Genomic DNA, 27243 nt, shown 5'->3' on the forward strand with positions numbered 1-27243 from the left:
CCTGTGTCCCTGCATTGTCCCCTCACCGTGTCCCCACACCGTGTCCCCTGTGTCCCTGCATTGTCCCCTCACCGTGTCCCCACACCGTGTCCCCTCGCCGTGCCTGCCGCAGGGCTGAGCCCGCAGTGCCCGTGTGAACAGCACACCGCCAGACAGTGTTTGTTTATTCCAGCACTGTTTCACAGCAGGCAGAATGGATGCAGGAAAGTGTTTTTCTGTGAGGAAATGACTGGGAAAAGCTGCTGTAAACACCGCACTCAGAGTCCAAGAAACACAGAGCTCAACATTACCTGCACCATGGCCAGCCTCAGCCCACCCCCTTGCAGGAGCTGCCTGGGGCAGCAGGCACCTGGCTGCTGCTGCCTGAGCACCATCATTAATGCTCCAAAGGAGGAGAGACTGCAGCTCTCTGCTATTTGAAAATAAAACCATGCAGACAAATCACAGAGCTTTTCTTAATGCTGCCATGATATACAAATAAGAGGCTTAAATATAATTATAGGTTGTTTAATCAGTGAGAATAAAGAAATATGTAGTAATTGATGCCATATTTTATAAATATCCTAACTGTTTAAGAAACGGAAAATGTTTTCAAAAGAAATACTTTAGCGTAATGATTATAAAACCCTTTAATGTGAGTGAGCTGCTTTCTGTATCCAGTTTTAGATTCGGGCTCATGAACATAAATAGAGTTAATTGTCCTGTGTGAGCTGGATGTTAGCACATTCCAGCAGAGCGTGCGTTTTCCCAAGTGCCAATTCCAACACATTCCACCCTGTGCAATTTTTGCCTTTCTGCACAGTGCAGAGAGCAGGCACATCTGGGCAAGGGCAAAGGTAAGTGCTTGTAGCAGCAAACCTTAGAGATGGATTGAGACATCAACTGCTGGCCTAGAAGTTATCTGGTAATTCAAGTGCAAATGTGTTTTTTTCTGAATTCTCCCCATAAGGGAGAGCACACTGATGTGCAAATGGCGATGGGGGAGAAGGGATGCTGGTGGCTCCTTCCCTGTTCCTTCTCAAAAACTGCAGTTGCACCATGTGGCAGTGAAAGGGGATGATGCTCCTGAAAAGGGGAAAATCCTTCTTCAGGGGCAACTTGGTGCTGGCAGCCTCCCTGGGCAGCCCATGGGTGCAGGATGCTGATGCTCTCAGGAGAGGATGCTCTGCTCTGTCCTGGAGCGTCCCTCCTGCCCTGAGTGGGCAGCAGGACAGGTGCCAGTGCATCAGCCATCCCTCAGCCTTCCCAGGTGTTCACTGAGCTCTCAGTCCCACTGTGCTCCCATCCAGGCCACAGGAACCGTGGTGGGGGATGTTCCTCCCCAGGCCATGCTCACTCTCAAACACAAAACTCGATATCAAGTTATGTATGAGAAATGCAAATGAAAATACAACACAGCTCCAGCCACAGATCTTATGGAAACAAAGCATCTACATCTCCAAGAGTAAACACAACCTTGGATTTGGTTTTATGGGATGAAAACAGGGAACACTTTGTATGAAATGTTAAAAATAACAAAATCATCCCCATTTGGACATGGCTTTGGGGCACAGAGCGCTGTTCATTCCCAACTGCCAAATCCCAGCATGGAGCAGCTCATGCCAATGACCCGTGTCAGGGGCTGCCTCAGAGCGCCGCATTCCCTGGAGTTTTGGGTTTCTGCCTTTAATGAGTTGGTGATGAGTGACCCTTGCTCAGCCCTTCTTCACTCCAGGGCCTTCTGGGAGTCAGGAAGAATCATTTTAAATCAAATTTCCTCTTAGAGGTTTACTGAGGCTTGGGGTAAAGCACACTGTTGAGACAGCACAAGTCCTAGCCCCCTACTTGCCGCCTATTCCAAGTGTCTGTCACCACATCAGATGGCCAAGCACAAGCATGAGTGGCACTTCTGCTGCCATTCCAAACTCCAGCCCCACCACCAACCCAGGATCTAGCAAAGGTCACGTTTTCCCAGTGCACAGAGGGCACTTGGTGACATCCCCCCACCAATACCGCAGCCCTTTTGGAGGAGGGGGCCCACCGAGGGCAGCAGCCTGCAGAGAGCCACGGTGCCATAGCTGGCAGCTGAAACCTGCTTCATATGGGCAAGGCCCAGGACTGCAGTGAAAATGCACATCCCAAGTGTGTGCTGTGAAACGACACTGCAGCAGAGCTGAAATGCTGGGATGCAGCACAAGCTCCAGTTGGGTCAGTTCTCTGTTCAGACTCAGGCTCTTCTGGACCCTTCCAAGGGTCTGTGTTCCTGGTCATCAGCAGCCCTACAGCCTGGGCAGGACAGCAGTGCATTTGGCTCTATGCCCAAGCTAAACACTGCCCCATCCATCAGCAGTTTGGCTTCTCATTCATATGATGGGCTTGATCTTGAAACCACATCTGTTTTCCCTCAGCTTCATCCAGCTTTCACTTGGACAGCAGAGCCCTTTCCAGCTACAGCCCCGGGGCATGGGGGTGGGAAGGCTGCTTCCCTGGCTGCTCTCTGTGGCCAGAAAAACAGAATCTGGCTGGAGACACACACCAGTGACCCTTTTCTTGCAGGTAGAGGTAAGACTGGCTGGACTTGCTGGTGAGGACAGCCAGAGCAGTACCCCAGGACAAAGCTCAGAGGGTGCCACTGGGGCTGCTCATGCAAGATCCGTACAGCAGGGTAGACCCCATGCAGTTTGGAAATACTCAGCTGATCAGACCCTGCAGCACACAAAAAAAGTCCTTTTTCCAGGTAGGATTCTAAGAGAGGAGAGTGCTCTCAGCAGTGTAAAGAAACCCTCAGCAGTCTGAGATGAGTATTTCATTCTGGTAATACTTTTTTTAACATCTCAGTAGATTTTCTCTTCCAAAAGAAATGCGATCTGGAGTCTGTCACCAAGAGCCTCTGAGGGCACTGGTTGTGGCTTGGGGCTTTGTTTCTTTTCTAGGGAGTAGAACCAACCTGTTCACTGAGTAAGTTCTTCCCTTCTCTCCTTGGGATGCTTTTGCTTTATCTCAGAAGGCTGTTATTAACTGGCAGGTTGGTGTAAACACACATTTTGAAAAGTGCAAACAGACAGCAGTGCCTGTGTCCTGCACACAGTGATCACAGCCATGATTCCTCCCATGTCCCCATCAACAGCTCCAGCATCCAGCTGGGGAAAAACCAGAGCTCTGGACTGCTGTCTCACATGGGCTCACCTGGGAAAGAGCTGGCCTCTGGGCCTGCAAAAGGTGCCCAGCCAGTTTTGCCTCCTACCCACTGCCAGGCAGAAACCGAGCTGCAAGGCCAGGGAAGGAGCTCTGTGTGTCCATCCAGCCTTCTCCCTGCTTTGAATGAAACAGTCTTGTCCAGATGGCCAGCACTAACAGCTCCAAAATCCACAAGAGTGAACGGCAGAACCCTGTGTACTTCCAGTGCTGCAGGAGGGAGAGAGAGAGAGCATTTCCTGCAAGTGTTTCTCATTCCCTGAGCCAAACCTAGACCTGGCACGAGTCAAAGCAATGCCCAGAGGAGCTGATGAGAGCGAGCCTCCCGTGCTGACACCCTGAGCAGTAACTCCTGTCCAGCCCAGTGGGGACACGGTGTGATACTCCATCAGTCTCTCAGTAGCTCGTGGTGCCAAGTCTGCAGGAGCAGGTGAGGTACCACATAGTGATGGTAATTAAAACCAACTGCCAAGGAAATGTCTGGAGACAGCAGCAAGCCGTCAGGCTCAGGATAAGGACTGTCTCCTGCAGCATGGACACAGGATAGCTGTATCTCTGGGAGGGCCCTGCAGAGGTCATTTCCAAGGAATGGATATGGAAGAGATTTTTGTATTAACTGTTTGCTTGTATTGATATTGCAGTTAAAATCCTAACTGTTGCTGCACCATTCAGAAGTTCAGCTGATAAACAAAGCTGACAGCCAAGCTCTCCCCTCACTCAAAGATCCCCAGGAATTGCATCCACAGACATCCCTCCATATGCTGGAGGGCACACCTCCACCCTCGAGGGACAATTGTGGATGCCCCATCACTGGAGGTGTTCCAGGTCAGGCCATACGGGGTAATGAGCAACCTGTTCTAGTGGCCAGCATCCCTGGCCATGGCAGGTTGCTGGAACTGGATGGTCTTTAGGGTCCCTTTCAACCCAAACTCTTCTGGGGCTGTGTGACCATTCAGTTCTGCTGAGCTCTCTGAGGGAGGTGAGGAGGAGGCGGCTGCAGAAGTGGAGCAGGACAGCATCGGGCAGGGGGAGTCCCACGCTCGGGGTCTGTCAGGTGGCACCCACAGCTCGGGCACGGCCCCCGCTGCCCCCAGAGCCCAAACTGCTGTTCCACTCACTGCCCCTGCCAGCCCTCCAGGAGCCTGGCCCCTTCCCAGGCAGAGCCCCCCAGTGCCCCCCAGTTCACTGTTCCTCTGGAACAGCCAGCGGGGAGCTGTGAGCTCCGGCTCCTGGATCTCTTCAGGAGAGGAACAGCATAAAGCTCTTGCTCAAAGCTCCTTTCTGCTCTGCTGGAGTCTCCATTGACACTCCAGCCCTTAAATGGAATCTCTCTCTCTCTGCATCTTTGTCCCAACCCAGAAATGCCATGTACACAAAGCCAAGCATCCATCCTCCTGATGGAAGAGCTGCCACAGGGCTGATTGCTCAGGGAGCATCCCAGCACCTGCAGGGAGACTGTGGGGTATGAGAGCCAGCAGGGGACACCACGACATAAGGGACTGGGCCTGACAGGAACTATCCCCTCCTCATTCATCACATCTAATAAGAACAACCCTTGGTCAGCACAAATTCTTTCATGTTCAGATACAACATCTATTTATAATATCAACAAAACCACAGGACATAACAGCCTCAGCAAGCTCAAAAGCTTACAAGAGCTGGAGACAGAAGAGGGTTTCCATCAGCAGCAATGCCCCAGCAAAGGCAAGAGAGCTTTGTGGTTCAGACTGTGGGTGGAGGGGCAGGAGACCTGGCTCAGCCCTGCCACCGTGGTGGCCTCAGCTTTGCTGCAAAGTGAGGAGTGCACAGGACATGCCCTGGCACAGGGACACAGCTCTGATGTCTGTGGCCATGCTGGCCAGGAAGGAGCCAGAGCAGTGCCCAGGTGAAACACAGCCCAACTCAGTCCCCACCAGGGCTCAGCCTCCTTGGTCTGCTCCTGCTGGATACTGCCCCAACAGCTTTTCCCTGCCTCCCTTCCCCACCACTTTTCTTCTTTACAAATCAAGTGGAAATAATTTAAAAATATTTCCTTGTCCCTGAAGCCAGAGTTCCCTGACTGATGTCTGGGTTTGCAGCAGCTCCTGTAAGTGCCAGACCCTGTGGAGCACCCGAATATCTTCAAGAGTCCTACCAAAACCAGGACACATAAAAGCCAGTTTAGTCACAGAAATTAATGTTTCCTTGGGATCCCTGAGCCCAAGACACAACCAAGTTCCTTGAGGGCTTTAAGCCTGGCAGGACTCCTTCCTGCAGTTCATATTTTTGACTACTCATATCCCATTGTTTTAATATATCCCCAGATTTTCAGTGTCAGCTGGAGCCATGAGTGCTCACTGCTGCTTTTCCTATGGTTTTGCAGCACTCACTGAATTTCCAAGCCCAGCAGCCTGAATCCCCATCACAGCTGGGCTTTGTCTTATCCAGCAGATGACAAAAGAAGCAGAGCCCTCCTTGCTTCAGGCATGAGGGAGCTGAGTCCAGGGCTGTCCAGCAGCCCGTGCCTCACAGCTGCTGGAAGCAAACCCCGCTCCTCGTGTCTGCTACGTGTGGCCCAGCCTGTGGCAGCTGTCCTTGACCCCTGACAATCTCAGTCTGCATTGCAGGGCACTGGGATTGCCCAGAAAGGCACTTCTTAGCCCCCAGCTGCACTTGGGATCATCCAGGGCCTGCTGCTGGCACAGAGCTGGGAGGTTTGGCAGACATAGCTCTAAAGAAAAAGAGGAGGGAAAATCAGGAGGAAAAACATCCCCTCTAGCCCTCTTGTTGAATTAAACCACATGTATATTTCTGAAATACAGTGGAAAGGAACAACTCTCCAGCACATGTTCAAGAGCAGAGTCTTATTTCAGAGATTTCAAAAAATTAGTGGCTGAAAGCTGAAACAGTATTGCCCTTAGACAGGGACATTTGGTAGTGATTAACGAGCCTGAACTCATGCGTTCAAAATAAGAAGTTAGTACCTCATGCTGGTAACAACTGTCAGCTACTAAAAAAATGGGGAGAGGGGAAGAAATCAAACCAAATCCCGCATAGTCTAATGCTGCAAATCAGCAGGAGGTGGCTAGCAAGCCCACCAGCCTGCATCTTCCCTGGGTGCATCACCTGCAGACCTCAGGTGGGGCTGCCAGCCCAGGGTACAGGGAGCCCAGAGCACCCCAGGGGGCTCTGAAAGGTTCTCCTGTGCCTTTATGACCAGCAGCATCCCCAGAACTGCAATAAGATGCAAAGCCCAGAGCTCTTGGGACATTTTCCCACTCTCTGACCGAGATGGGTGAATTCCCACCAGAGCAGTGCTGCAGGTGACAAGGGACTACCAGCAACACACGAGTGCCATCCCACAGGGCTTCTCCCCCACTCCTGGTGCTGCTGGAGGGCAGCTGATGGACAAAGGGAAAACCCTGTGGTCTGGGAGCACCTCGCAAGCCAAGCTCCAAGCTGCAGGTCCACACTAACAGCCTGGTCCCCAGCCAGGGGGTATTTGGGGAGCTGCACACCAGGGGAGCACCGGGGGCATGGCTGGCTGTCTCTTCTCCACTGAGGGGCTGCAGAGGCAAGAGCCAGCCCATCAGAATGTGCACCCAAATGGAGATGGCCGTGGGCACCACGAGACACCCACCACACACCAGGGGTACCTGCAGCTGGAGACCCTGCAGATACACCAGGGCAGGTGGTCTGCCCTCCATGGGATGCCACAGCACATCCCACCAGGCTGGGGCTTAGCTGGGAGCTGCAGAGAAACAAACCTCCCCATGTCTCATGTCTGAGAACTTAAAGATGAATAGTTTGAATTCACTTCAGTAAGAAGAAATGTTGGTAACACAACAAACATGTGGGAGTTTAAAATTAAACCAGTGTGTCTCTCCCCTGCAAGGAACAAACACGTCCTCAGGCTGGGTAGCCAGCAGCCCCTGGCACACACAGCTGGGCCCAGGGCTGCACAAACAGAAGCCCAAAGGGAGCAGCTGCTGTCCTGCTGTGGGACATGGCCCTGGACACTGCATCCCTGGCCATGTGTTTTGTCCTTGCCTTAACAAAGATTTGGCCATTCAAGCTGCCCCCAGAAATGAATGGCATTTTAGAAATTAGCCCAGAATTTTCTCCACCCTTCTCATTTCTTTGTTTTGTTCTGCAGTCTGTCTGAATCCCATGCTGCTTCTCTGGATTTCCCTGGGCTGGGGAATGGTCAGGGGCTGGCAGCAGCATTGTGCACACTTCACACACACGTGTACGGGCAGCACCAGGAGCCCAGGACAGGTTTCCTGTCCCCAGAGCAGACCAGATGTGGTAGCAGAGCAATGCCAAATCTTAGTGACCTTGTGACAAGGGAGGGCATCTCCATATCAAGGAGACCAACTGCGAGAACCCTGGACCTCACAGCCCCTCTGGACAACAGGCATCTACATCTGTCTACCACTCATTGGAGATGTCTGTCTCTGCAGCATGACACACTTCTCAACCCTTCCCCAGAGGTGAAGCTCCACATCCAAGCACAGAAGTGTACAGCAGGTAACAGGAATTGGTGCTGATGGACAAGAGAGCACTCAAAGTTCCCAGAGCCAAGGGTGCTGCCCCTGTGAATCTGCCAAGGCTGAAGCATAAGGAGCTTTCTTAGCTAAAAGGCACTGAATGCAATTCCAGCTACTCTTGGGAGCATTCCTGAGCACAGATCATTATTATTATTATTATTATTTTCTTGTTTCTTTAATGATACTGAAAATGCTCTAAGACCCTTAATCACAGAGGAAATTACAGCAGACTCAGTAGGCTGACAAATGGGGCTGAGCACAATCAAGATCAGCCTCGTGTGTCCTGCCAGGAGCAGCTCCAGGGGCAAATGGAGAGGTTGGGGTAGGGAGCAGCCCCTCTCCATGCTCCAGGCAGGAGGCTCCCACCCTGCTGGAAGGAGCAGGGTGCAGGGGAACCTCCTCCAGCCCACTGGGCAGCCCTTCCTGTGACCACAGACCTGTCCCAGTGTTTCCCCAGGCCCCCAAGCTGAGCTCCCTGGGCTCACACAGGCAGGGTGGGAGCACCTCCAATGCTGAGTGCCTCTGGTCCAGGCACTGCCAACAGCACTGGTTATTCTGGGGTGGGAGAAAGTGAGGACAGAGGGGTTTGGACCCAGGGCTATTCCCACAGGCACTGGGAATGTGCTGGACATGCTATTTCTGCAGCCATAGGGACTCCCCACTAGCTCAGGATGTGCCAGCACACAGCAGCTCTTCTGCAGCCACTTGCCCCATCCAAGAGACTCCAATGCTTTGGACACTTCACTGGGGACAATTCTCCTGTTTAAGATCATGCTGCAAAGCCAACAGAAAATCATTTCAAAAATTATTTGCCTCTGTGGGCACATCGCTGAGGGCAGTGAAGGACCAACAGCAGAGCCCAGTCACTCCCCAGACTGGCCCTCACCTGCTCAGAGCCTTCTGCATGGGAAATCTCACTTCTGCATGGGACTCACTCTTCACAGAGAGCACATGGATTCTTCCCTTGATATCAATCTCATGTTTTACCCTATGATTTTGTAAAATAAAAGATGAAAATTTTAAATGAAACATATTCCTTTCTTTGACACCAAGAATTATGAATTGATAAAGATTTCCTATTACCTTATAAAATCTACCAGGCCAATCCTTCAGCAAGGCCATGCCCATAATTGCAAGCAGATGTCTTTCTCTGCTGACACGTTAAATGGAAGCAGAAAGACCCGCTGCTATCTCCCATCAACAATTTGCACTTAAGCAGAGAACAGATTTTCACAGAGCAGGGCTGCTGGAGGAGGAGGGGGATTAGGTTCCTGCAGCCCAGGCGTCTCAGCATTACAGCAAAACAGGGCAGCTCGGGAAAACAATGAACTCTAAAGAGTCCCTAATCCCAAAGTAACCAAAAGCTTTTGTGCAGGAAAATCAATTTGTGAAACTAATACTGGCAGGGCCCGTGGAGAACACGGGGCCTGAGGAAGAGCAAAGGCGAGATGATGCAGCTGATGAGCCCCAGCCACCCTGCCTGGGCAGCACTGCCTCCTGAGATCTGTGTTAGCACTGAGCTCTCCTCTCCCACAGAGCACAGGGGCTGCAGTTACCAATGCAAGGGGGAGTGACAGGGTGTTTAGCAAACATTAAACCCAGGAAGCTTAAAAGGTCTTCCAGGATTATTAAACAAACATTTAGGATGAATGAAAGGCTATGAAATGGTGAAGAAATCGCAAACACTCTGGAGCAGGCAGCTGGGGCTGCACAGATTCAGCAGGGCAGGACAGGGTTTAATCATTTACACAGTGTCACACATAGTCATGCCTCAACTCTTGGCAAGTGTTAATCCAGGAGCAGGATAAAAAACCAGCCTGATATTAACATTTTATTAAATACCATTGAACATACAAATTTGAACATGGCAGCAGCACCTTCAGTTTGGCCAGGCCGATGCCACCATCACTGTTCCACAAGCCCTGCAAGAGGACACATGGCCTCATAAACATTAAACAACCTCAGAGCTTCCACAAGTAGCTCAACCTTTTCCAAATCCCTATTTTCCCTTGCTGTACAGTAAGTGGGGAGGATGTCTGGGCTGGCTGGGTCACCCCCACCTGAGGATGACCAACCTACAGACGTCACGTTTGTCTCAAGGGGCTGCAGTTTGTTGTTTTCAGGGTTTAATGTAGCTCTGAACCCCATACAGGAGAGGCAGCACACATGCTCATCAGCCTGCCCAAGGCAAATGCCCTGATCTCCTCATTTCTTTCCAAGTAACAGCAGAGATGCTCACACTCCATTGTCCTCCTGGAGCCATAATTTATTCATACACAATACCACACCTCCCAACAGATTAGCCTCTCTGCCACATCAATAACTCAGGAGTTTGGAGAAAGTGAGATTGAGGAGTGAAGGGCCAGCATAGGTTGCCAACAGCACAACAGGGCCCAGCCTGAGTTAAGAAGAAATGGTTTTGGTGGCAGCCTCATGGAGCTGACCTGCACCTCACAACAAGAGCAGAATCCCAAAGAATGCTGTGCTAACTGCCTCAGGTGTGGCTCCTTCCAGCCATGTCCTGCCTTCCCTCCTCCTCTCCACAGAATGGCTTGGCAAATATCTCCTGGTTGTCTCTAAAGGAAAAATATTTCAGACAGCAGTGAATTCCCCATCATAGCATACTTCTTCAGAAAAGAGGGACTGTTTGCCAAGTGCTCGTGGCTCTTGGGATGTTGGCAGGCTGTGAGAGGAGCCCGCTGTGCTGCAGCATGCCCGTGCCCCACACTGGCGAGTGGAGACAGATTCATCACTCCAATGTGCCGGCCAGAGACAGAGCCAGGGCTCCCTTGGTGCTGGCAGGCACTGGCAGACCCTGCTCCTGCCACGCAGGCAACATCCTCGTGGCAGACTGCTGCCTCAGAGGGGATTTCAGCCTCTGATGGGGAGTTCTTGGAACAAAGCCCTCATTTGTTTCGAGGCTGTGAGGCCACCCTGGCAGGTTGACCTGCATCGCTCCCTCAAGGCTCTCCAGGGTGGGGCTGTGCTTTGGGAAGCCAGGTGCTGCAGAGCTCCGAGCCCCCCGTGTGGGTCTGTCTGCAGTGAGAAGCTCCCAGGAGCAGAGGAGCTGCCAGCTTGCTCCACTCCCCTTCCAAGGACGACATTCAGGCATGGCTTGGGTACCTTGGACTGCCCAAAGGGAGAAACTTGCTCCAACAGGCTGCATGCTCAGGGGCTCGGGTGGGATCACTGGAGAAGAAACAGTAATAAAAAAAGTCTGTTCCTTTACAAACCAGGGATTTTAAAAGCACTTGCTAAAGATACTGGAAGATACATTTCCCCTCACTAGGTCTGAGAGAGCTCTTTCTCCTTGGCCACTGCGGCATGCGGAGCCTGGCTGGGATGGAAAAAAGAGCCTCTGCGCCAGGGAACAGCAGTTTCCAAACACAGCTCTGGCCCTGGGGTGGGGGTGGCTTTAATTACGTGTGTATGTGTGTCCTTTTTAAGGGTCATCCAGCACGATGCAGTGAGAAAGCAGGAGCAGCCTTGGAAACACAGTGGAGCATTTTCTCTGCAGGGTTTCCAGTGCTGGGGCAGGGAAAGGGGAGTTCCACTGTGGTTTTAGAGAACGTTTCAGCTGAGACCTTTCAGCTTTCATGTTCACCCAGCAACCCCTCACTGCTGGGCCCATCTGTAGCCACAGTGAGCACAGGGCTCTGTCACTGCTTCCCCTGGCACCGTGCAGAGCAGCAGTCACAGCCAAGGCAGCTCCATCTGCCCACAAAGGGAAGGAGCTTGCTATTTCCATTTTTACTGTTATTTTTTAGTTATTTGTGCTGTGCTCACTGCACACCTGGGTTGCCTGTTCATGGAACAGCTCATTAAAGCAGGACAGCAGCTCTGGATGGCAGATATTTGCCTGCTGACCCCAGACCTGCTGCCTGTGAGGCAGTGATGAGCCAGCTTCAGCCTGGCATAGCTCCCATGCATCACCCCCTCGTCCTGCACAGCACTCACAGTTCCACACCAGACACACCAGGCTGGTGTCCTCTCTTCTCCAGAACAAATCCTCCCCAGCTGCTCAGCTCTTCTTCCCAGCCTTACATTTCCCAGCAATGGTCAAAGCAAAACACAGACTGCCAGCAATTAAAAAAATTAACTGAGGGATGGAAGGTGATTTTTTGTACAGCATGAAAGAAAACTGTATTTAGTTTGTAACTGAACTACAAACTGGAGGATAGACAGGTGGAACTCAACAGAAAGAATGCTGGAGCAAAGAAGATAAACATTATTGGGAGGATAAACTGAGTCACAAAAGGATGATATTTTATTTTAGGATTTAAGGTTCATACTTCAGACAAGCTCAGGCTGTAGCAAGCCTGAGTGTCCCAGAGGTGGCACATCCCTGTGCCACAGACACCACAGAGCCCTCAGCAGGGCCAAACTGAGGCTGTCTCCCAGGAAAAAATATGTCTTAGACTGAGCATTTATACATATGCTTGTAACTTAAACCAGAACCCATTATAACAATCAGCATCTGACATTTTAAAATGTAAAGTGCATCCTCGAACTGCACAAACAGTGCAGTGTTCTGGGAGCACTACACCAGACACATGGTGCCTGATCTAAGGAGACTTGTGTGCTTTCTCATTACAGTAAACACCTATTTGTTCAACAGGACTCCACACAAGCACAACCCAGGATCTTGGGTACTTTCTCCACAGCTTACAGTTAGGCCATTTCAGGTTTTAGTAGACTGTTCTTGTTGGAGAGCAGTATAGGAAATTTAAAGACAGCAAAGGCAGTCACATGCAGCAGTTTGACTGCAAGTCTCACTTTTTACATGATCAAAAAATACTTTGGGAATTGCCAGTTACAAGAAGTCAGTAAAGGAATTGATTCTGTAAATTTTCAGCAAACAGATTGCCTGGCTTCCTGCATCTCTTCAAACTGACCTGATGCTCTCACACTGTTGAATGACCACAGATGAACCAGCAGTGAAATGCAGGGACACACAAAGCAGATTCACCCCAGGCCCTGAACTGCCCCAGGCACCAGCTCTGAGCTGGGAAAAGGAGACCCCAAGCAGCAACCCCACAGCACTGACCTTACCTGGTCTCGTGGTGACAACACTGCTGCCAGCAATGTCTCAGGCCAAATGCATTGCAGAAAGAACTTGCTGCTTTCCCTGAGCTCTTAAACCTTGCCCTGCACTCAGGACCAGCTGGGGCTGCAACACATTCTCAGCAGTGCCTCACCCAACAGGTGGGTAAAAGAATCACTTTGATTAAAACCACCTGCAAGCTGCAGCCAGGGCTGGCTGAAGCAGCAGGAGCTTCCCAGGAAGGGCACCTGCTCTCCCTGCAACCTGCTACATGCTGGTGGGCATGCAGCCATGGCATCCTGCAATCAATGAGGCTGGGAAAGACCCCCAAGGTCATTGAGGCTGCCCCTGGGCTGAGCACCACCACGTCAACTAAACCAATGTGCCACATCTAGTCATCTCCTGAAGCACTCCAGGGATGTGTCTCCACCTGGACTTCCCTGGACAGCCTGTTGCAATGCCCTGGAACCACCAACAGCCTCTAGGCCGGTGGATGGCAAGTTTAGCAGCAGCAGTCTCTCTGCCACAGCCCACCCTCTGCTGTGCTGTGCTCAGGAAGGCCAGGCAACGGGGACAGAGGGTCCCTGCCCTGTCCCAGTGGGGCTTTTAGGGGCACTTTGGGCACTCACAGATAACCAGACTTTCAGTTCATCACATCCTAACTCCATTCCCCACACAGCTGGATTTGACAGCCCCCTCCATCATTTCACCTCATCAATCTGTGATGTTAAAGCCCATGGTTTATTTATTTCTTTACTTCACTAATAAAGCACATTATCTACAATGATTAATTTTGCAATAAAGAAACAACACTACTACAAATGGTGGTCAAAGACAACCTAGGGAGAGTCTACAAAGTTCACATCCTAAATCCATCTCTCTGTTAGCTGTGAAACATCATTCCTCAGAGTACTTGGCTTGTTAACACAATTCTTCTACAACCAAGTCCGTGGCACTGTTCCCACGTGGGGAATAAGCACCACTCCCAAGCTAAGGAATAATTAATTTACTAGTTTTGAGGGGGTTTGGTTCAAACCTCAAAAATGAGGATTTGTTATTTCACTTAACTGTGATACAACAGAATTATCTCAGATGTCAGATATTCGTTCTCTTAGAGTACTGTTGATGGATGAGAATACTAAATGGAAGAAGGATTATGAATATGGAGTGGTATGGGTCTATGAAAAAGAGAACTAGTCCAATTCACAGAATAATGAATTTCAGCTTGGTTGATAAATGTAATCATTTGGGTAAGATATTTGTCTTTCATAAACTATTTGAAATCATACAAACATGACATTTTGATTAGGGCAAAAAAGACATAATGATAGAGAGCCAAGCTGTCACAGATCAAAGAGACAAAACCCCAGACTGATGGGTCCCACAGCAAAGAGGGAAAGACAGAGACGATACATTCCCTGTGGCGTTCCTCAGGGACAAGTCCTTGGCTTTTTGCACTCTGGTACTTTGCCAGCAGCCTAAAGGAACTATAAAAACATCACTGGTAAAAGGGAGTGACACAAGCTGGAGGAGCTGGCCATGAGCTCCCCCCAGCCAAAGCCCTGGGCAGACCAGCAACTGAACCTTTGCACAGGCTTGAAATGGAAAGACAGGTCTGGGCACCAGCAGCTCAGGCCACTTGCACACAGGAACTGCCACAGCAGGCCGAGGGTAGAGCATTCAGCTGGCCACTGCCAAAGGGGCCTGCACAAGGCCAAAGGCACCGCTATAGGCAGAGAGACCCCTCTGCCCATGTCCCCCTGCCCCAACACACTGGGCACAGTGTGGACTCTCCAAGGCTACCTGGGTGCAGCACAGTACTGGGCAAAAGGGGCTCAGCTGGCACAGCAGATGCCAAGGCAGGCACCCAGGGAGACATTACAAGAGATGCTGGTGAGGGAGGGCTCCAGCCCATCAAGGCACCACAAGGAACCATGGTTAAGGCTTAAACTAAGCAAGTTAAGACTATAACGGGATATTTTTACAGTGAGGGCAATTAGCTATTAGGAATTCTTATCAGAGGTTGTAACGGGTTCTCCACTACTCATTTATTAACTTTGATCATGAAGATGGGATCTCTGTCTAATCAGCCAGCTCTGGTTCATACAGGAATTCAGGGCAACCCTGCAGCCATGGAGACAGGAGTGACATGGTCACGAGGGTCCTTTCTGTAAGCATGCAAGCTCTTAACATCAGCACATACCCCTCTGCTTTCCCTCTTTACCTGGCAGCTGCTATTTCAATGGTTGTACAGATCTGTACAGTAACAGGTCTTTAGACAATGCAGATATAAATTGTGTGTGACCTCAGCCACTGCTTGGTGTGCACACATCGCGTGCCCAGGTGACCAGGCCAACGGCAGCAGCGGGGATGTGGGAGGGCTGAGATCAGTGAGGGAGCTCTGAGGAGCAGGATGGAGGAGCAGGATGGAGGAGCAGGAGGAATGCTCCAGCATTCCTGCTGCAGAGCAGCGAGACCGAGCCGCCGTACCCAACTGTGCAGGTCCAGACAGTGGCTCTGCCACCACCCACCACATCACTTGAAAACGGACGGAAACGTCGGGCAGTCGGGTGATTTCATCTTCTTCATAAACTTCTTGAACTCTTTGTTCTTCTTGTCCCACTTGTAGATGGCTGTCAACAGGTACTGAGTCTTCACCTGGCGGCCCATGATGAGGAAGTAGTGGCTGAGGTTGTCCAGCTGATGGCAGGGACAGTCTGCCCCATTTTTCAGGAACAGCACCAGCTTCTTCAGGTTCTTCTTCCGGATGGGCCCCAGCTTCAGTGCCTTCCTCTTCCGTGGAATGATCATCTTGTCCCCATTCTCCTTCTTCACTTCCTTTATGGTCATCTTAAGAGCTGCAAAACAAGATAGGTGAGGGGAAAAACAAAACTCCTAAGCAGCCTTCACCAGCACAGCACCTCTGCTAAGTGAGGCTGAGGGGGCAGCAGTGCCATGGCCCGAGGGCGGCAGCAATGTCCTGTCCCACTGCAGACATACAGTGCCTGCAGTCCCCTTCTCCCTGCTCTGCCCCTGAATCCTCCTGCTCCATGGCATCATCCTGGCCATGACCTGGCCCACTGTGACACTCACACCCTTGCACCTGAGGTGGAGCTGCCCCATGCCCAGGAGAGCACCAAGGTAAAACACTGACATCTTTGTTCCCCTTCCTCCAGCAAACCAGCCAGCACTTTCCATTTGAGAGGGGACTTGTTCAGCTGCCAAGCACAAATGTTAGCTGAGTAAATTAGGAGACTTCCCCGCTTTAAAGGCATGGAGGGATTCTTGAAAGGATCATTTAAAAGGTCAATTTTGCTTCTCAATCATCTGTTTGCAGTCACACCGGCCCTCAGGTGCCTGTGAAACAAGATTCCAAGCACTGGATGTCTCTGCATCAGGGCTGTGGGGACCCCAGCATGCAGTCATGTATCTGCACCTTCCCCAAGAGAAGGGAAGCTGGTCTGATACACTTCCATGGAAAATACTCTCCCCCCTTTGGGCTCAGCATTTTCCCAAGTTAATTGCAATACCCCCCACCCCCCCAAAAAAAAAAGTTTTTTTGCCATGACCATGAAAAGGAATTTTGCAGACATGGGAAAAATGATGAAAATGTGTTGTACATTAAAACATCATTTCTGTGCCATTTGGCTCTGCCTCGTTTTTGGGGAAAAGCACATATGGCCAAAAATCGCTAACATATTTTCATCGTTTGGGAGCTCACTTCAGTGCTGCAGATAACTAATGCTCAGAGAGGTGATTTGTTGGCTGCTGCCCCTTCTCATTAGAGTCTCAGGGCAGTTGCAGGCAGTCCACAAAAACCTCTGGTTCTGGCAGGGAGATGGGTCCCCCACAGCATCATTCCTTGAAATCCTGCTCTGCTGGAAGATGTCACAGTGAACACGTGGATGGGAGAACTGCACGGTCCAGATGCAGATGGCAGCAGGACAGCATGACGACAATCCCAAGCAGGCAGCAGAGACTCAGGATCCCCCTTTTGTGCTCCCAGCCACTGCCCTGGCAACAGGAGCAATGGTGTTTGCCTGCTCCTGTGCCAAAAATATTCCCCAGGTTTGCCAAGGGCCATGTCATGTTACACTGTAACTGTATAAGAAAGTAATCTAGGTCTGGAAACACAAGTGAAATTTTCATTCCATCTGTTTTTCAAATTCAGGAACTAAAGAGACTCCAGCTTTAAGGAGCTAAAGATGCTGAACCAGATCAGTTTGCAACAAATCTGGAAAATGAAGTAAGTAGTCTTCAAGCAGCTCTAAGCTCCATGACATCAACTGGGCAGCAGCAGTAGCAGCAACACTCCTCAATGTCAGCCTCACTTTCTTTACTCATGCTGACTGGAGCCCTTGCACTAAGCACAGAGATGGCCAGGCCAGGAAGGATGGTAAAACACTGGTGCCCTGAAAACTAAAGCCTTCTGATAATGTTTTCATGGTTTTAGTTACTTTCCCTTACAAGTTCTATAAACATAAATTGCTTATCACATTCCTTCTAAGAAATGTCTTTTGATGGATGTTTCACACGACCAGTGTGCTTGGGAAGGTGGCAACTTAATTATCCAATCCCTGGTCATTGCTGAGAATCTATAAATACTGGAGTCAGAGAATAAAGGTTAGTTCTTTCCATTCTAACATTGTTCTAACATTGGAAAGTGTTTGTGTGAATCATTTTGTGTCCTTTAGCGACAAAACACCATTTCAACAGCTCAATAAGAGACTTCTGCAAAATGGCTTGTTTGCAAACTGCTTTGCTGAGATCACTGCAAAGTTTGATCCTTTTTGCTAGAGGAATAAAAGGATCTGGCAGCTAGTGGAGGTGCTGATCTACTCCAAGTATCATACACCATGGAAGACAAAGAAGGCCTGGTAATCCTGTGCTGTGGGAGCTCACAGCTGCTCCCTTCCCTGCACACAGCAGTTTGTGAGCCAGCCATGCAGGTTGATGGAAGCTGCCCAGGAGAACCATACATCCAGATGTAAACCAAAACCTCATCCAAACCTTGCTTGTGCAGAGCAGCACACAGAGCCAAGATGGGATAATGCCAAGGGGGATGAAGGAAGAGGCTGACCAAGGGTGCAAACAGTTTGTGTCAGGCTCTGTTCCTCCCAGCAGCAGTGTCCTCATAACCAGCAAGAGCCTGCAGTGCTGCCCAGGTAAACACAGCCTTGCTCAGGGATCACCAAGCCTTTGGTGCTGCAGGCTGAGCAGTCACACAAGCATCATGATCTCTGCTCAGCCCTCATTCCTCTGCAGTGACCTGGCTCCCCAAATTCCCCTTGTTCACTTAACTGGGCCACATTCCCTAAGTTACAACCCACATTCCAGGTAAGGTTCCCAGGTATGAAAGTGTTCCATAGTGACAGGCCAGACATACAGCTTTTGCACAGCACACCAGGAAAGTGGTGCCTGAGGGAACAGTCATTCATTCCGGTGTGCACCCCACTCTAAGAGCTCAACACCACACAGTGGGAGGCAGCCTCCAACTTCTGACTTTCCTAGAGCATGACATTTGGAAGGGGGGACCACGGGGCTGCAGCAGCCAGCCTGGCGTCTCCCCAGCCCTGGGAATGCTGCTGCAGCAGGCAAAAGGCTTGAGTGGGATGCTTTGAGTCTTGGCTCCAGGATGCAGATGAGCTGCCAAAGCAAACAGCTTCCTCACTGGGAACCTTGGCCTTTCCACTCCCTCCATGCTGCACCAAATCTGTCTCAGCACCAAGTGGGAGAAGGGCCAGAACTGCCTCTGAGATGCCAGGACATGCTTGCTCAGACAGACTAAATATTCAGCTGTGGCTGCCAGGCAGGAGCTGGCCCCAGGAGAGTTATCCACAGCAGGAACGTGTGCCACCTTCGCAGTCCAGCAGCTGCGTTGTGACCACAGGCTACTTCAGCATAGCTGTGGCATTGGCAGCAGCACCAGCCCCTGCCACTCCACATGTTACAGTGGCCCAAGGGGCTGCAGGATCAACATGCCACCCACTTTCTTACCACTTACTTTCATGGGACACCCACATTTTCCAGCACAAGCTTTTCCAAGGATGGCACTGTATCGGGGTCACCCGCTGAGAGCAGGAGTGCCTGTGCTCTGTTCACAACCCACCACCACACACCACTCCTGTTCCCACTGGCACCTCCAGCTCTCTTTTTCAGCACAGGACAGCCTGGGACTAGGTTACTGTCTCTGCTGTTCTCCTGCCTGCACGGGCAGGGGCCCCACTCCAGCACCTCATGTGCAGGAAAGGGAATGTGAGAGAAGGGAAAGCTCCACTGTTCCTTCAGCCTCATTTTTCTTTCCTTTAGAAATCACTGAGAAGGAAGAAACCTGCCAGAAGACACATTAGGGCTGTAACAGGAGAAGGCTGCAGGCAAGGACCTGTCAGTCACAGTGAAAAAATAAACAGTATGTATTGATTGTTCTGCAGTCCCCAGTGCCACAGAGCCTGTTCAGCAGGATCCCCTCAGACCCCAGAGAAAGGGCAGAAACAATAAATAAAATCACTAAGAGAAACAGAGCGTGGAATGAACTCCTGGAGTAAGAAACAAGTGCTGGCTGCAGCCCAGGGCAGCTGGGGGAGGTGGCTGTGGGGGCACTGGAGGCCGATCTCGTGCTTCCTGTGCATCCATTGCTGTCTCAGCACACCAGCACTACACTAAAATCTACACTGCAGTTACCCCCACATACCTGATCCAGCCCCCTGTGCTGCTCCGTGCTCAGGACAGGGTTCTGACAGTTTTTTCAAACACTGACAGCCACCCCAAAGCTGTCTTACTCTCAGAGGAGCAGCCAAACTGCGTCAAAGCAGCATGCTGGACTCTACATTCATTCTTCCTCAAACAAAGGCAAACCCAAAGTTCTGCTGGACCATGAGGCTGGCAGTCTCCTGGCACCCCTCTGACCCCCAACATCTTGTCCAAGATATTCTCCTGCCTTGTCTTTACAGTTTGTGTTCACAGCTCACTGCAGCTCTCTTCCTGCACTGTACTCTAGACTGACACCAGGGCTGCTACACAGCCACTTCCTACACCGGCACAGCCACACACCTGTGGTGGGCAAAGTGCTCCTCACCTCTTTTCTGTAACAAGCTGCTTGGATGTAAGAGAAACCTGCAGTAATGACACAGCAGGAATCAGTGCAAGACTTACCAACAGCTGCCCCATGCAGCACATGTTAGTTTAAACATTTATTGTACATGTCTGGCTTTGATGAGGATCTGTAACCTGTCAGTTGCCAGTGTTTACCTTGGTGGACGTGCATGAGAAACCTCAGTCTGAAGGTTTGGAAGTTTATAATAGTGTCAGATAAACAGCTTTCCTTGAGAAATTACCCCATGATAGTAACCTCCCAAGACTAAACAAAGATCCAAAGGCCATGCACTCTGCTTCGGGAACACTTCCTGAAGCCAATGTTTCCTCCACTAGCCACTCCCTCTGCTGAGACGTCCTTCTCACCCCTACACTGCCTTCCCTCACAGGGCACAGGTAGGACCAGCACTGAATCCCGTGCTCCTGCTCCCCAGCTGGCTATAGACAGGCAACATCTGCTCAGAAATAATTCCATCCTTTGGACACAGTCACCACTGTCTTTCCCAATAACAACTTACACTGTGGGCAAGTCACTGCCCCAAGCCACTCTGCCGAGGCAGGGAATTCTTCTGGTTTGCCTCTGCTCCACGTTGTATAACTGTCCATGGGAGCATGGGAGGAGCATGAGAGGATACTTAGCAGCAGAAGCTGATGACAAGCGTGCAGCTAAGTTTGTATTTCCCTTCTCAGATCACTGCTTGCACACCTCTGGCAAGGGGACAGGTATTGCAGTGACCCACCAGCACTGGATCCACCTTGCTCCTTCTCTGGGATGAAGGTCCCCCAGACTGGGGCAATGCCTCTGCATCACTGCAAGCCCAGGCAGGGAGCTCTTACCCAAAGCAGGTGTGCTTCTCCCTCCCTCCCTGCCGTCTCTCCCTGTGTGTGCAGTAAGGCAGGGGCAGCTCTGATTCAGCTCCCATGGCCTGCCAAGAACAGAGCTCTGAGCACCCCAACTTGGAGCACTCAGCACCTCCCACTCCCCAGCCAGGCCATGCACTGAATGTCTGCTTCCATTCCCCAAGCAAGCCAGAAGTATGCACATTCCTGAGGAACTGTTACAGGGGTGTTCCCGTTGATGCTTTTCCCTGTTAGAAAAAGCCTGTGCTGAACTTAGGACTTCTGGCATACCAAATCTGCAGGAGAGTTGAGAATTCATTTCCAGCAGAAAGGGTAACACACCAGCATGCAGAGCAGGTTTGGGTTTGCATAAGCACGCTCCAGTACAAGGCACATTCAAGTGCTAATCCCCCAGGAATGCACACCTTGTTCAATATGCCTTTAATAATCTTCCGGGAAAGTTACATACACCAGCAAGGATGTCAAAACCAGTTAATTCTGGGTTTGATCTGAGAAAGCTAATATATTTCCTTGTGATAATCTTTTCTTTTTTTAAATGAAGTTCAGTTTACCTCTGATTGTCTGACTCACTCACTCATTTAGGACAAAGCTTTCAAGTAGCTTTACATTTTTTAACACCCACCTCCACATACCCACACTGACATCTAGAGGCACATGTGCCTGGCCTTGGGGACAGATGGCAGGACACAGCAGCACCAGCACGGGCAGGCAAACATGGCAGTCCCATTCTAGCCCACACAGGAGTCATGCTGCCCTGTGCCCAACTCCTCCCTGTGCCCAGAGTGCTCCTTCTTACCAAACTCGCTGGCACACAGGTGCTCCACAATGGCCTCTGACTTCATCTCGTTGTCACAAGGGGGACACACAGTCGTTCCTGGCAAGAGAAAAGAAGTGAAGACAATTGAGAGCCAGCAAGAAGCCAGCACAAGAAGGACTGCAGAGCCAGACTGCCCATGCTGTCAGACCACCACCCTCAAGGGGGATCCGTGCCCATGCACCCTGCCACGGGCTCCCAGGTCCCATACAACAACACCCTACTAGGTGTAAGGAACCATCCACCAGCTTACAGGGCAGCACTGGCCACAGGCAACCTTCTGCCAGCCCCACTCCAATGCTGTCAGTGGCCCCAAGGCCAGACACAGGCAGCTGCTAAAAGCAAAAGGACAGCACTGGCAAAGAGAAGAGCTCTCAGAGCCAGGCATTCAAGTGAGGGGAGGCGCCTGACAAGGGGCATGGCCCATAGCCTGCTGACATTCCCTCCCCATGGCATGCCAAGGCAGGCATACAATGCCTGAACCCCAGCACAGCAGGAGGATGCTGCCCAGAGATAGCTCAAGTGCCAAGGTGCTACCCTGGTGCCAGGCAAGGGGGCTCAGGATAGGGACAGCCCAGCTCAGTACCGTGTTCCCCTCAGCACTGGGGACCATCCCACAGACTGCCCAGGCAGTGCTCAGGAATCCCCTCACCACCCTCCCTCCTGCCCTGTCCCAGAGCTGCGCTGGCTGGAGATGGACCAGCACAGCTCTTGTGGATGCTGCCACCACCAACAGTGGTCATGCTCTTTAGAGTCCAGGGCAGCCTTATGGCTCCAGCAGAGCAGAGCCATCTCTGCTTGTCAGTCACTGGCAGTAGCCAACATCTGCCTCTCGGGAAATGCCAGCCATGGGAATTTCACTGGGATCTGGGAGCAAAGCTCACTTCACCCAGAGAGTAAGAATCTGTTTCAGGTTCCTGTCTGCAGTTGGGACAGACCACCCAGCAGCAGAGATGTAGACTTGAGCTACTGGCAGATTAATTTATTGAGCTGGGAGATGTTGCTTGTTCCTGGTCCAGCAAGATGGAGGGCTCTTCCCACACAAGGGAGTTATTCTCAGGGACAACACTGCAGCAAAACATCTGCCAGTCCCTGCATGTAAACAGAGCACTCATGGCCTTCCAGCCCTCAGCCAGGCCAGCAAATCCGCAGCGTTGCTGAACCAAAAAAACAGAGAGGTGTCCAGAAGAGAGGTGCAGAGCCAGAACTGCTGGCAAGAGAGGCACAGCCACGACCATAGTGTCGTGTCTCCTTGGCCACAGATGACCCACAGGGATTCAGGCCAGACATTCGTTTTCTGTGGCTTGTTCTTTCCCTGTCACCACCCCCAAATCTCTTCTGTGCCAAATGCTAATTCCTGGGGACATGCACCGTGACTTTATTAATCACACTTGCAGAGCAACTGGCCTTTCGCTCCTCTGATGTGCAAGTCACAAGTCAGCCTTCACAGCACCAACATCCACCTCCCCAGTCCCACACTCTCTGTATCCCTGAGAGCTGTCCATCACCCAGGTAACCTCTTCCAGGACCCTAATGTGCAACTGCCACTATCACCACCTCACTCAGAAGCCAGCCTGTGGAGATATGATGACATCTCTTAACACTTGATTTTTAAAATCAGCAGTCAGAATTTTTGTTTCCAGGCTGCACATTTAATGAGCTCATGACACTGGAGAGAGGGTGCTCACAGGAAGGTGACACAGGCCCAGCTGTCCATCTGCTGCAGAGCCTGGAGTTCCTCACTGTGCTGGGGACCACTGTCAGGAATAAGCAGGGGGTACCTGCCATGCCAAGTACTTCAATCTGCCTCAGCAGCTGAAGTGCACATGAGGAGGGCAGCCAAGCCTACAGCAGCCAGACAAATGTGAAAGCCACTGCTGCATCCACTCTATGAGCTTTCCAGGCAACCAATTAAAATAGAAAAAAAAAAAAAAAGCAAACAAAAATGGAAAATAAGACTCATTGTTCCCTGTTGCAAATACAGGCTTTGTTCTAGCTGTGCTCCAGCATCCCCTGTACAGGCTGTAACACGCCCAAGGTGGCAGAGACCCCTGCCTTGCTGCACCAGGGCCCAGAGGCAGCAGCCATCTGTGGGCTGGACCTGGGAGCCCCTGGGTAGTCCCTTCCACAGGGAGCAGCTTCACTTGTGCACAATCCCCCTTCCCTAACTTGAGCAGGTTGCTCAGAGCCCCACCTGACCATGAATGTTTGCCAGGACAGGGCATCCACCATGTTTCTAGGTAACCTGTGCCAGTGTTTTACAACCCTCACTGCAAAAAACTTCCCCTTTATATCCAACCTAAATCAGCCCATCCTCCAGTTCTGCCTCCTGCAGCTCTTTTACAACACAACAGGACTGCAGGAGACACTGTCCCCTGACAAAGGGAAGGAAACTGTCCTCTGCTCTGGGTCACCACATGACACTACAGTCAGGAACACAAATGCTGGGGGAACACAAATGCCAGCTCCTGCACAGCTCTGTGCCTTCAGGAAAGCTGCTGTTCTGTGGAGAACACAGAACACAGCTACCCCAAAACTGCAAGTCCTCCCATCTGTCCTGAGGCACTACAGCAGACATCTCCAACCCACCCTCTGGGTCCAGTGCAGGTTGGCTGGGGCCCATCTGATGCAGCTGACAGCTCAGCTCCAAGCACAATCTCAGCCTGCCTCCAGCTCACTTGTTCCCTGCTGACCATTTTCCAATGCCTGGCTGTAGAGCCAGCTTACTCCAGGGGCAAGAGAAGGAATGTGTAATGCTGTATTAATCTGCAACTCCCCTGATGCATCCTGTGGGCCTGCAGGCTTTACTGCCTGTGCTTAAGGAGAAAGGAATTCAGCAGGTCAGCTCTTAGAGAGGCAGAAACAAATTCCAATTTCAAGGTGTTAATGGGGAAAAAATACTGAAAGGGTTTGTTCTTATTAGTACCAAGAGAAAAGTGGGGACACTGCTTGGTTCTGACCCTCTTTGAATCAACAGAAAACACCTCTGTGCCCAAGAGCAAAGCAGCTCCAGGAGCTGGTGTTGACAGAAAACACAGACAAACCATGGCCAGGGTGCACACAGTAGAACTCAGGCAGATGAAAGTACCAGCCAGCACAGGCACAAGGACTGAGCTGTAGGTCACCTAGGATGACTCCACATCTGCAGGAAGTGGTAGTACCAGAGCTGAAGCAATGGGTGCCTCACGGGCCATAAACAGATAGTCTGTGGCACACAGGAGATTCTGCAGTGCTGGTTCACATCACAGCAATGGTTGCAATTAACTTTGCTTTTTCCACTCCAAACTGAGGCATCACAAGGAAGCAGTAGTGTCCCAACCCCAGTGCTGCCTTCAAGACAGGTCTGAAAGGTAAAGTTGCTAAACTACTCAACGGAAAACCTGGCAGGTGCTGCTCATTTAGAAGCCTGTTCCCAGGTCTTGGCTCATTAATGTCTGTAAAATGAATTACCTGCACACAGCCCAGACTATTACAGACCCTGGAAGGGTCAGCTCAGATCCAGCTCTCCCAGGAGCATGCTTGGCTGAAAGTCCCTGGGGAGAAGCAACCTTTGTACCTGCAACACAGAACACGGCTGCGGTCTTGGCCAAGGGTCCAGGTTCACATAAGACATATTAATTTAGAGCATTCCTGGAAAACAACGATGTTTTCCAGCAGTCACATCAGTAAGGGCAAGCCAAGACAAGGAAGCCAGTATGTCTGTGCTGCCATCACAGTGGGGAAAGGCTGAGTCCCTGGCAATGAGATCAGACAGAGCTCAGCCCCCTGACATCCCACCCAGCACTGGCACGAGCTTCACATTCCACCTGCCTCTGGATGTCATTTCCAAGATGTGCCATGGGCCCTCATGTACAGCTCCTCTGGGTACGGAGCTCGGGGGTGCTCCTCTGCCTGCCGTGTCACAGTCACTGTGCCAGGGCTCTGCACTGCCCTCCGCACACCCAGCACAGCTTCCAGAGACTCCTCAGGGTGTCACCCCTCTGCTGCAGGATGCACTCCGTTGTTCCTGTCCCCTATCAGAAGGGCTCCCTGAAGTACGAGTCCTTTCAAGATGGGCAGGATGACACTGCACAGTCCCCGTTGGCTGGGTTACTTCTCCCAGTCGAGCACCACATACAGCCTTTGTCTGTCCAAGTCCCTGCAGACGAGCTCTGACACAGCGCAGAAGCCACAGAAACTGCTCAGCCCCCGGCCCGAGCTCCTCCCGAGAGCCGGCACTATGCCCCCGTGCAGTCAGGAGTGACAAGTCCTTCCGATGAGGCTCTGCTGGCCAAAAAGCACTGCAGTCTCCTAGAGCCCCCCTGCCATCTCCCTCTACAAACATTCCTCCTGCCAGCCTTTCACAGTGCTCCAATAGCAAACACTGAAGTGACACCAGGATATTTATTTATTTTCAAGTTTCCAGCAACAAGCCAGAGTCACTGCAACTTGAACAAGCCAGTCTGGCACCACAGAAACGTGCTGCATGCAATGGAAACAAACACGAACCACGTTCACTTTCCCTAGTCGTTTCTGGGCAGGATTCTTGCTCCTTCTCCAGCCCACCCGAGGGCAGAGCTGGATCTCCACTGCTCGCCCAGCCACCAGCTGCCCAGACTCTTCCCTAGGACCGCACTGGACATGGGGGATCCTGCCAGGACTACGGTCCCAGTTGGCTTCAGTCAGCCAGCACTTTCTGCCATGGCATACATCCTCCTGCTGCCCAGAGCAGCCCTGCAGGAGGCTGGCTCAGGAGCAGAACCAGCACAGTGCAGTATCTGAGCACAGAGAGTCACACTTTGGTCCATCAGGGCTGGAGCCCGTGCAGGTATCAGAACAGGCACAACCCCACATGTCCCAAACAGCCTGTCCCAAGGCTCTGCGATGGGGATGAGGAGCTGGCAAGGCATCCCACCTACCTTAGGACAGGAGGGCACAGAGAGTGAGTGCTCAGAGGCCAGAGGAGGGCTGCTGCCAACTAGAGTTCATATGAGCCTCCTCCTGCCACAGGAACCCCTTCAGTCCCATGTGGCCCCTTCTGGGCTAACACCTGGCCTGTCAGCTCAGAGAGGAGTGCCAGGAGCAGGGCTGCAGCACAAGCCATGCCTTACCTTTGGGCCTGGAGACCTCGGTAGCATTGGGAGCTGTCATAGCAATGCAGACATCATCCTGGGGAAACTGGTCGCACTTGAGCATGTCTGGCCAGAAGAAGCCAAAGAACTGCATGACAGGCTCGCAGGAGTCACGCACGGCCTCGCAGAGCCAGCGGCAGGGGTAGACCGGCCGGTCCAGGCACACGGGGGCAAAGAGGGAGCAGAGGAAGACCTGGGTGCCCATGTGGCAATTCTTGTTGAGCAGTGGCACCCAGCTGCTGGCCTGGTGCTTCACTTCGGCCATGGTCTCGTGGTCCAGCAGGTTGGGCAGCACCATCTTGTCGTAGCCCACGCTGTGGCAAAGCCGCAGGTCGGCAGGGATGGCCACGCACTGGTGGGGTTTGGCGTAGAAGCGCCCGCCAGGGTAAGGGCCCAGGTCTGACTGGTAGCTGACATAGTCGTACTCGCTGGCCACGCCGCAGGCCAGCAGTCCGGCGGCCACCGACACCAGCGCCCGCAGGGCTCCACCGGGCCCCCCCACGCTGCCCATCGTCGCGACCCGCCGACGGTGGCCCCGACAGCACCTCACGCCGCGACTCGTCGGGCGCCCGCTGCCAGCGGCCGCCCCCGGGGACCCTCCTCGCACCCCCGCCGACG

General features: G+C 51.8%; 2 protein-coding genes across 2 annotated transcripts; both read right to left on the reverse strand.

Annotated features, from left to right (window-relative positions):
- Positions 1–4373: 4373 nt before the first annotated feature.
- On the reverse strand, positions 4374–11849 carry LOC117245414. Its single transcript, XM_033519468.1, has 2 exons — positions 8590–11849; positions 4374–8477 (listed from the first exon to the last, which is right to left on the reverse strand). Exons 1-2 carry the CDS (start codon positions 8829–8831, stop codon positions 7790–7792), a joined length of 930 nt encoding a protein of 309 aa, XP_033375359.1. The 5' UTR covers positions 8832–11849; the 3' UTR covers positions 4374–7789.
- Positions 11850–13469: 1620 nt separating this feature from the next.
- Positions 13470–27236, reverse strand: SFRP1 (secreted frizzled related protein 1). The gene is made up of 3 exons (XM_015648942.3): positions 26605–27236; positions 21497–21574; positions 13470–15605 (listed from the first exon to the last, which is right to left on the reverse strand). The coding sequence occupies exons 1-3, from the start codon at positions 27134–27136 to the stop codon at positions 15283–15285; spliced, it is 933 nt and encodes a 310-aa protein (XP_015504428.1). The 5' UTR covers positions 27137–27236; the 3' UTR covers positions 13470–15282.
- Positions 27237–27243: the final 7 nt, after the last annotated feature.

The sequence above is a fragment of the Parus major genome, chromosome 22 (genome assembly GCF_001522545.3).
Source record: "Parus major isolate Abel chromosome 22, Parus_major1.1, whole genome shotgun sequence".
NCBI classification, from domain to species: domain Eukaryota; kingdom Metazoa; phylum Chordata; class Aves; order Passeriformes; family Paridae; genus Parus; species Parus major.

What these genes read in the sequence shown, in the direction of transcription:
- SFRP1 (XM_015648942.3), bottom strand. Translation starts at nt 27,136, where the DNA reads ATGGGCAGCGTGGGGGGGCCCGGTGGAGCCCTGCGGGCGCTGGTGTCG. An exon ending in CGAGGTCTCCAGGCCCAAAG is followed by an intron (nt 21,575 to 26,604) that starts GTAAGGCATGGC and finishes TTCTCTTGCCAG; the next exon opens with GAACGACTGTGTGTCCCCCT. An exon ending in CCTGTGTGCCAGCGAGTTTG is followed by an intron (nt 15,606 to 21,496) that starts GTAAGAAGGAGC and finishes CTTGTTTTGCAG; the next exon opens with CTCTTAAGATGACCATAAAG.
- LOC117245414 (XM_033519468.1), bottom strand. Translation starts at nt 8,831, where the DNA reads ATGGGCATGGCCTTGCTGAAGGATTGGCCTGGTAGATTTTATAAGGTA. An exon ending in ATGCAGAAGGCTCTGAGCAG is followed by an intron (nt 8,478 to 8,589) that starts GTGAGGGCCAGT and finishes TTGGCTTTGCAG; the next exon opens with CATGATCTTAAACAGGAGAA.